This window comes from Urocitellus parryii, unplaced genomic scaffold, assembly GCF_045843805.1.
Source record: "Urocitellus parryii isolate mUroPar1 unplaced genomic scaffold, mUroPar1.hap1 Scaffold_240, whole genome shotgun sequence".
Taxonomy (NCBI): Eukaryota; Metazoa; Chordata; class Mammalia; order Rodentia; family Sciuridae; genus Urocitellus; species Urocitellus parryii.
This window is the reverse complement of record NW_027552421.1, coordinates 77,728-88,685: the sequence shown is the minus strand read 5'-3', so window position 1 is coordinate 88,685 and position 10,958 is coordinate 77,728. Positions and strand designations below refer to the sequence as shown.

Genomic DNA, 10,958 nt, shown 5'->3' with positions numbered 1-10,958 from the left:
TTCTCTGAATTCAACTTGCAGCTTCTCTGAGTGAGTTTGTACACACAGATGTCTCTCTCTCTGCCTGGCTTGTTCCACTCAGTGTAGTGTCCATAGTTTCACTCTCATTGCTGCAAACCATAGAACTGAAAGCCATTTGGTGAAATCAAGTTCATCTATTCTATCATGAATCACACGGATGAAGCAATATCCCAGAAACCACTCCCAAATCCACTGTTGTGAGATTGTGCTCTAGTGTTTTGAGATTGTGCTCTGCATTGTCTTCTAAGAATGGGTGAGGTTCACCTCTTCAAGGATTTTGTCCATGTGGATTTCATGTTGGCACGTGCTGTGAGGGGAGGGTCTGACTTCACGTGTCGACATGAACACACAGTTTCTCAGCCATTCATTTTCCTGAAGGTCCTGTTTACTGGAATGACCCTGGTCCCTTGTGCAACATTCTTTTTCTTCTTTTTCTGCATGGGTCAGCAGTGTCCTGGTCCCCCATTTTCGTATGTGTCTTCCTTTAAACCAGTGCTACTCTGTCTTTGTTAGTATAGTTGGAGGAGGTTTTGAAAGCTGCAAATGTGGTGCTCTGCAGTTTATTTTTTTTCTTCTGTTGTTGATTTTCTTGTATTTCCATGTGAACATTAGGATGATACTTCTTACTTTTATGTAAAAAATGTCATTGTTACTTAGAAAGTGATTGAACTGACTTCATGGTTAATTTTTATGTAGATTTATAATTCCTTTTGCTTGCAAATACCAGATATCTTTACATGTATCATTTCCCTGAAGTAGTTTGTAGTTTTAGTTGTGTCAGATTTTGTGGATAATTTCTAAACCTTTTTTTTTTGTTGTTGTTGTTAACGTGGTTTTCCCCTCCTGCTGACATCCTGGCTCTTTTGCATTTCAGTTGTGCATTTATTCATATCACTATGCACCCACACCCTCTAATGTCCCATCTATTTCAGGCTACTTTTTAATTCATTTTCATCTTTTAAATGCATTTGAATTTCTCATTCTTTGTTCTGACTTACTCTTCTTATATAAAAATCTTTTTTTTATTTCTCTAGAAAGAAACATTTTGAAACTGTTTTAGTTTTGTATTTCACACCAGAATGTCTAATGAATTAACATGTGTGCAAGGAATGACGAAAATAATGCATTTTTTCAGTTTAATACCATTTTGTGTTGACTCATCTTTAAAATTGCGTGTGAATGTTTCCACTTCTCAACAATGCATTCTGTCATTAGTCAATTTTTTATATGAATTTCAAACCACTGAAAACATTCTTTTCTCTTGGTCCATCTCATGGTTCATCTCTGCTAATTGTAAAGAAGGGAACAAAGAAGGCTTGTGGGGAGCCACTCCAAACACACACACACACACACACACACACACACACACACACACACACACACCTTTAAATCCTGATGCACCATGAGGATCCGAAAGATCACTGTAGTCTGGTGTATTAATGGCATGACTGGTGGCTCGATCTTTTCCCTCATTCAGATAATAATGTGTGGCACTGGGAGTGGCTCTAGGAATAGGGTGCACCCAGAGGGGTTGAGCTACACTCACCTGTTCCCTTGTAATCCTACTTCTTGCCTCATTTGAATGGCTTCTTCCCAGTAAAAGGGTTTAGCACCTGCTTCTCTCTCTTTCCATGGACCTCAAAGGTCAGAGGAGCCATGACAGGACCCAAAGAAAAAGGTATTTCTGTCTCTGATTATTTTGTTCAGTTCACTGGACTGGGTGTTTTAGTCGTGGAATACAACAGAGACTTACCCATACAATGCAGAGGCAAGAAACAAGTGGCTGATCCTTCTAGCACCATGTTAATTTATCTCCCAAGTTACATAGCTTGTTGTTACCATGACTACATTGTGATTTAGTCTTCTTTAATCCTAAGTGCTAACTAACTGACATAAGGTCCAGGTTCATATAAACACAGAACCCCTTTTCTCTAAGGACATCACCATAGAAATTAGATAGTGAGCCTGTATAGTTATCTTAATAGCTTCAAAGAGAAATTGCTGGACATTCCAAACACAGGAAACAGAGCGCCTGTAACTGCCCCCACCCCAGCCCCCAGGAGTTTGTTCACCAGAAGAACGCTTCCCTGTACATTTCCACAGTCAGAATACCTATAGGTAACCCTATGCTAGCTATGTCCAATAGTATTATTTAAAGTTCTTTATTTATACTCAGGTGTCACTTAAACATTCTGGTAGTTTATATTTAGGCTGCCTCACCATTGCACATACACCACAGTGTATTCACACAGTCCTAGAAGGAATAGCTATTACATACCTAGGCTGTATCATGTCAGTGCTTCCTAGGGTCCAGCCCCACACAGCATTCCACTTAACAAGCTACCAAAGTTGATCATGCATTACATTTTTTTTTTGCACCACCATCACTACAAACACCGCAATAATCCCTTTTCTACTGATAACCATTTTTATGTAGCCCATTATTATCCAAAAATGTCTTTGACCAAAATATTGTTATGTGGCACATGAGTGTATATTATATAAGCCAAACAGTCTGCTATCTAGAGCATATTGACAGGTGTTACATATTTCTTATTCTTATTGGGCTAGGACAAGTACCTTCCATTGATGATTAGGAATTTGATTTGTGAAATGTCAGAAAAGGGTTTAACACTTTTTCCATTGTATTTGATATTAATTGGATGATATTATAAATTCTTTATTCATGATTGTTCTTTAAATTAGTAGGTTACATTTCATCTGCAGTAAAGCACCAATAAATTCCAATTGGTTTTCTTGGTGAGCTCAATCCCCAGTTACCATGTTATGACCACCTCAATGAAATGTTGTCTACTAAGGAAGTTCTTAGACTCTGTTTTCAGAGGGTTCTTTTTCTTTTTTTAATGGGTTGGCGATCATTGATCCTGGAGGTTCTACATTGTATGAGTGGGACAAAATAAAACAATTTCCAGAGTAAAGCAATCGTTCAGCACATACTGTGTTGCTTACTTACACTGTCAAGCACTGTGACTCAGTGTAAATGCTTAGTTTGGTCAGATCCTATCCAAATCTTTACCTCTGTCTACCAGCTAAAGTACAACGTAGCCAGTAGGCATTTCTCAGGATAGGTACTGACAGGTAACTAATATTAACTCTCTGTGCACATGATATCGTAGGGTTTCATTATTCCATGTATTAGACATTCACCCTACAAAGATCTTAGGGATGACCCAGGAGCATGCCTTACTCCCTGGACTAAAACTGTTTATGCTTTCATGGATAGTTCAGTTCTTATATTGAAATGTGCATTTGGGGAAGTAAGTGCAAACAGGGTACATGTTTAACAACCAAATCATAGACTGAATATTTAGAGATCACAATTGTGAGAACATCTCACATACTAAGAGTAGAGCCCTCATGCTGACCATCTGTCTTTGCCTGCACTACATTTCTGTGGGGTATTTTAGAATTCAGTGGTCTTCGAGGATGTGGCTGTGAACTTCACCCAGGAGGAGTGGGCTTTGCTGGAACCTTCCCAGAAGGTTCTCTACAGAGATGTGATGCAGGAAGTCCTTAGCAACCTGGCTTCTGTAGGTAAGGATGAAATTTCATTGCATAATCAAAGACAGAGCACCTGAGAGTTTTTTTTTTCATCATGAATTGGAATGTGGGGAAGGGAATACTTTGGAAAATAAATTGGACCTAATGTCATTGCACTCTGCAGCGTAAATACCATACTCCTGTTTTTTTTTCTTTTTCCTTTTTTTTAATGGGTGCATTATAGTTGTTTAAATTGTAAATCCCATAATGCATTTTGAAATCATGGTGATTTATAATGACTTTTCATGAACTACATTTTAGGAGATGGATGGGAGGACAAGAACATGGAATATCAGAACACAAATACTGAGAGAGACTTGAGGTAATTTGTACTCATATGAGGAAACAGCACCATGAGGGAATTCTAGCACATCATATAGTTTCACAAATAAGCAACAAAAACAATCATGAGATAAATTATATTTATTCTTATTTCACCAAATATAAAATTTAATGAAAGAGAGATGTTAACTATTTTCAAAAAAATATTGACTTGTTGACAGTGTCAACAAACTTCATTTATGATAGCACTGCTTTAGTAGCAGCTTTGGAAAAGCAGTTTTACAAAATAATTGTTACATTGACTTTCAAAGAGTATACAATATAGAGATGGCAGAAAACCCATACTTTACCTGATATTGGTAATAGTATAAGTGTAATGCTTATTAATAAATATAAAGTATTAATGATCCAACCATAAATTGTACTTTGAATTTTTTTACAGAAGTCATATGGTAGGCTCTGGAAAAATTTGAAGATATTCAGTGCAGAAAAACCTTTATTGAGATTCCAAATCTTAGTCTTAAAAGACCATTCCTGCTAGTCAGTTCATGTGAAAGCAATATGTGTGGACAGGTCTTCACATGTCACGTTTCCTTAATAGGCCCATCATATCTCACTCTGCAAACAAACCATATGAGAATGAGGAGTGTGGCGGAAAGCTATATGAATGTAAAGAGAAGAGAAAATCCTCCATTTCTCTCACAAGTGTTCAATGCCATGAATCAGAGCACACCGTAAATGGTCCTAATGGAGGTCTGACATGTGGAAGAGAGTTCAGTTGTTCCAGGTGTTTTCAAAAATATCAACCATCTCATATTGGAGAGCAGCCACCTGGATGTAAGCAATGTGAAAGTGCCATTACTATTTCAAATAACCTTCAAATGCATTATCAAACTCCTACTGGAGAGACAACTTACAGATGTAAACAGTGTGGGAAAGCCTTCACTTATTCATATTCTCTGCAAATACATAAACGAATTAATTCAAGAGAGAAGTACTATGAATGTAAAGAATGTGGTAAAGCTTTCACTACATTTTTTTACCTTCAAATACATAAACGAACTCATACTGGAGAGAAGCCCTATGAATGTAAACAGTGTGGTAAAGCCTTTGTTTCATCCACTAAACTTCATAAGCATGAACAAATGCACACTGGGGAGAAGTGCTATGAATGTAAAGAATGTGGTAAAGCCTTTGCTACTTTCTCTTACCTTCGAATACATAAAAAAATTCATACAAGAGAGAAGCCATATGAATATAAGCAGTGTGGCAAAGCCTTCACTTGGTCTTTTTACCTTCACTCACATGAAAGAACTCATACAGGAGAGAAGCCCTATGAATGTGAACAATGTGCAAAAGCCTTCATTTCTTCCTCTTCCCTTCAAATACATAAACTAATCCATACAGGAGAGAAGCCCTATGAATGTAAGCAGTGTGGCAAAGCCTTCTCTCGGTCTTCTTACCTTCACTTACATGAAAGAACTCATACTGGAGAGAAACCCTATGAATGTAAACAATGTGGTAAAACCTTCACTCGTTTATCTTACCTTTGTCCACATGAAAGGGTTTCTCTCCAGTGTGAATTCTATCACTGTAAGCAGTGTGGTAAAGCCTTTTCTTCATCCAGCAAACTTCATAGGCATGAACAAATTCACACTGGGAAGAAGCCCAGTGAATGTAAACAATGTGCAAAAGTCTTCACTTGTTCTTCTGAATTTCAGGTACATAAACAAACTCATATTGCACAGAAGCCATATGAATGTAAGCAGTGTGGCAAAGCCTTTACTCAGTCCTAAACCTTCAGTTACATGAAAGAACTCATACTGAAGACAAGCCCTATAAATGTAAACAATGTGCAAAAGCCTTCACTAGGTTCTCTAAACTTAAAATGCATGAAAGAACTCACACTGGAGAGAGGCCCTATGAATGTAAACAATGTACAAAAGCCTTCACTTCTAACTTTTCCCTTCAAATGCATAAACGAACTCATACAGGTGAAAAGCCCTATGAATGTAAGCAGTGTGGCAAAGCCTTCTCTTGGTCATCTACCCTTCGCATACATGAAATAAGTCATACTGGAGAGAAGCCCCATGGATTTAAACAATGTGATAAATTTTTCACTACCTTCTCTTACCTTCAAAAACATAAACAAATTCTTACTGGAGAGAGGCTCTATAAATGTAAGCAACGTGGCAAAGTGTTTAGTTTCTATGGTACCCTTCACTCACATGAAAGAGCTCATACTGGGGAGAAGCCCTATGAATGCAAAGAATGTGGAAAAGCCTTCACTGCTTTGTCTTCCCTTCAAAAACATAAACAAATTCATACTGGAGAGAAGCCCTATAAATGTAAGCAATGTGGCAAAGCCTTTACTTCCTCTGGTACCCTTCACATACATGAAAGAACTCATACTGGGGAGAAGCCCTATGAATGCAAAGAATGTGGAAAAGCTTTCTCTGCCTTCTCTTACCTTCGAAGACATAGACAAATTCATACTGGAGAGAAGCCCTATGAATGTAAGCAATGTGGCAAAATCTTTAATTCATCTGATAACTTTCGCAGACATCAAAAAACTCATACTGGGGAGAAGCCCTATAAATGCAAAGAATGTGAAAAAGCCTTCATTTTCTTTTCTTACCTTCAGCAACATAAACAAGTTCATACTGGAGAGAAACCCTATGAATGTAAGCAATGTGGTAAAGCCTAGAGTTCATCTGGTACCCTTTGCAGACATGAAAGAACTCATACTGGAGAGAAACCCTATGGATGTACAGAATGTGGTAAAGCCTTCACTCAGTCATCTTCCCTTCACTCACATGAAAGAACTCATACTGGAGAGAAGCCCTATGAATGTAAGCATTGTGGCAAAGCCTTCACTAAGTCCTTTAACCTTTATGCACATGAAGGAATTCATAGTAGAGAGAAGCTCTAGGAATGTAAACAACGTTGAAAAGCCTTCACTACTTCGTCTAGCCTTCAAATACTTAATCCAAATCATACTGGAGAGAATCATTATCAGTGTGAACACTGTGGGAAAGCCTTTTTCTTCATTTAGTTACCTTTGCTCACATGAACCAACTCATATAGGAAAGAAGCCTTAATGAATGTAAAAAATGTGGGAAAGCCTTTGCTTCAACTTGTGAACTTCCCTTCCATGAAAATCTCATCCTGGAAAGAATATTTACATGACTATGTAAACATCATGATAAAACTTTTAATCATTCCACTTATCTTCATGTGCGTGAACAGACTCTTACTGGAGCAAAGCTCTATGTAAACTATGTATTAAAACCTTCATGGTGGGGTTGTGACTCAGTGATAGAGCATTTGCCTAGCATGTGTCAGGCACTGGGTTTGATTCTCAACAATACGTATAAATTAATAAAATAAAGGTTCATCAACATCTAAAATGTTTTTTAAAAGAAAAGAAAAATCTTCATTTTTTTTCCTCTCTCTTTTTCTTCAAATATGTGAACAATCTCCTTGGAGAAAGGCCCTCTGAGAGTAAATGGTGTTGTAAAGCCATTAGGAGTATGGCTTATCTACAGATACATGAAAAAACTCATACTGGAGAAAAACCTTGTGAATGTAAACAACATGGGAAAGCCTTTACTTATTTCTGTGGACTTTATGTACATAAAAACATTTATACTGGAGTAGAGCTCTGTGAATGTAAATGGTGTGGTAAAACATTCACAAGTTGTATTTATCTTCATGTACATGAACAAACATACACTGGCGAGAGTATAACTTTTGGTGAGAGGCCTCCTGAATATAAACAATGTGGTACAACCTTTGCTTATTTCAATTCAATTTGAAAACACTAACTGGGGAGAGGCTGTAAGAAAACAACCTGGAAAGGCTTTCAGGGCTTTCACTCACCGTCAGTTGCATAATGCCCTCATACTGCATTGAAAATCTGTAAATGGAAGCAATGTAAAAAATGTTTCTCTTATTTTTTTTTCATATATTTATTTTTTAGTTGTAGATGGACACAATACCTTTATTTAATTTATTTATGTCTATGTGGTGCTGAGGATCGAACTCAGGGCCTCACACATGCTAGGCAAGTACTCTACTGCTGAGCCACAACTCCTGACCTCTCTGATTATTAGCTTCAAATCATAAACAAATTCATACTGGATAGAAGACTTGTGAATATCAACAGTGTGAAAAAGGCTTCAATTGATCTTCTACCTTCAAGTACAAGAACAAACATACTGGTGACAAGTTTGTTGTGTATAAACAATGTATTAAATCCTTCATTTGTTGCAGTGATATCCAAAAACATGAAATAACGTGTATTAGAACAAAGTTATTTTAATTTAAACAATCAGAAACACCTTCTTTTGGTGCAGTCCCCCTAATAAGCATTAAAGAATTTGTAACATAGAAATCCTATTTGAATGCAAAAATTCTGGCTAATCATTCAGTTTTCCTGGTCATCCTCAAATATATGACAGGATCCACACTGAGAAAACTTTGAATATTAACAAAGTGGTAAATCATTTTTTCCCTGTTGCTTTCATAGCTATTTCACTCATGGTGGAAGAGAAACTGTCTAAATATGTGATATTTACTTCTGTTACAGGAAAGGTAGTGGAGCAAAGAAATATGTGTAAATGTCAAATTTTTACAGTTCCTTTGAAGGACATAAAACAGTTGCACAGGTTGAGAAACTGAACCAGAAATCTGATAGAGCCTTCACACATTCCAGTTTGATTTATGTGTCAGATTTTCATTGCACTGACAAAAATACCAAAGAAAATTCAACCTAAAGGAGGGAAGATTTATTTTGGTTCAAGATCACATAACATTCAGTCTATCATTAACTGACCACCTTGCTTTAGGCCTGAGGTGAAACAGAACACAATATGCGATGGTGTAGGAGAGAAGGACTTCTTACCTCATGGCATCTGGTAAGGAGAGAGATGCAAAGTGAATTAAGTACATCACTAATTGCTAACCAGTTTTTATTGTACAGACTGTAGTTGTGGCCTTTGTATTTTCAGTGCTTCTACTTCCCTTGATAGTGTAGTGTGCACTTGTGATGGAGTTCACATAATTTGTGCCTAATGTTCCAGGTCCTGATTTTGAAAATAAGAAAAAGCAATGTTGCTAGTTTCTACTCAAGCATGGGAAAGGCTACCTCAAATGTTCTGAGGGGAAAATTCCTAGTCAGTCTGTGGGGTTTTCTTAGCAGACTGTTTAACAGCATTCCAAAGGTCTTATGAGAAGGTTTGATGGCTTTAGACAAAATCACTCTGCATTTTGTTCTAACCCTAACAAGAATGGATCACATTTCCCGAAGACTGAGGTATTGACTTCCATTGTAGGTTACTGGGCAGCTAAACTCTTTCACTGAACTACACAGAACATGAGGAAGAGGTTATCTGTGCAACCTGCAAGTTTGCAAGAGTACTCCCAAAATGTTCAGAAGAAATTTATGTAGAGAGAAGAGTAGTCATGTGTAGTGTGCAGTTCTAGAAACCTAGACTTACCAATGTTCTTGAATGCTACTTGCATTATGTCAAATATCTTGACTGCCACTTGCATTATGCCAATATGACAATAATCATGCTGATCCCTTGGTATCAAGGTACAGGATGGTTCTTTAGTTGGTCTTGAACCAGCCCAGTTCTTCCCCACTCCTCTTTGTTGTTTGTAAGTGTCAAGAATAATTGTGACATGTGGACATAGAAGAATAAAGAGCAATCCAATGCACCACTGGCCAAACTTTCTGTGTCATGGAAAAGGTGAAGTGGTGGAAGGCAAAAGGTAAGAGGCCATAGCCATGGAAAGTGGAAGGAGATGGGGAGAGAGCTCACAGACCATACCCTTCCCTGGCTCGGGGGTCAGAACAATGGCCTGGAGTCTTTAAAGGTTTGGTCTTATGTGTCAACATCAGAGTAAATGTCTCTGTTCTTATTTTCAATGAATCCAATTTCCTAGGGATAAGTGAGAACAATGTTGGGATGGGTTTTGGAGGAAAATTATTGACATTTTAAAATCTGGAGGGTAGGTGGAAAGGAAGATATAAATATTTTTAGTATATTTGACCTGATGTTTCAGTTACCTGGTGTGGTCACTGAGCTCATGGCAATGGGGAACAATGTCCCAGAAGAAAAGATCCATGTCCAAATCCTGAATGCCACTTCCTTGTATCATGGAATCTGCTTTATATACTATTTTTTCCAGTATATTTGGATGCAGATTATTGCAATCAGAAATTGTGTTAGTGGATGAACTATTGCAAATTTATTTTTACTAAATATGCTATATCATCTGGTGATTCATTGAATTCACATTTCAGTAATTTATTAATATGAAAAAATGAATCATTAAGTTTGAAAGCGCTAATTATGTAAGGAAAAATAATAAAGGAGATGCAGAGGCAGGAAAGTGACTGCTTGTCCAAGTGGCCACATTTATTCATACCAATAGGTACATTAGATCATTAGTACCATAACCAACTTGTTGTTTCAGTAAAATTGCTTATTTTACAGTTACATTCACAGTTACATATGCAATGTCAGGAGATTTGTATAGCTTTTAAGAAAATCCATTGTATGTAGTTACTGTTACATGGATAGATTTAGGTTCAGTGAAACATTGTGTTTTTCTAACAAGGGAGTCCCTGTATTACCAGGAGCTCTGTGCCTGAGATGAAGGTCGAAGCTGACAAGACTAACATAGAGCTTCCACATGAGGGTCAACACTACAGCAGCCAGGCATCTCATGTCTTTATACAGATGTTTCCCAGCAGCCGGGCATTCTGCATCTTTGCACAAAAACTTTCTAGCAGGTAGGCATTCAGTGCCTTTGCACAGAAACTTCCTAGCCACCAAGCATGCCACAATCAAAAAGTTTATCAGAGACCTCAATCCCAAACACAGAACCCCTACATAAGTACTTAAGAAATAATACTTAAATTAGTTTAACAAATTTGTAAAATAAGTTTGAGAAATTTCAGGATATAATGTTCTTAAAACATGAACATGGTCAACCAGAGAAATGAGACAAATCAATGGAGCAAACTAGAATTCAAAGAAACCCACACAGATTTAATTCTTGACAAGGGTGCCAAAAACATA

General features: G+C 37.3%; 1 protein-coding gene across 1 annotated transcript; it reads left to right on the top strand.

Annotated features, from left to right (window-relative positions):
• Positions 1-270: 270 nt before the first annotated feature.
• LOC144251831 (uncharacterized) lies at positions 271-6,796 on the top strand. Its single transcript, XM_077794535.1, is given in 5 exon segments — positions 271-330; positions 3,450-3,576; positions 3,844-3,904; positions 4,466-5,585; positions 5,669-6,796. Coding segments are annotated over 5 exon segments (2,496 nt in total).
• The last annotated feature ends 4,162 nt before the right edge of the window (positions 6,797-10,958 follow it).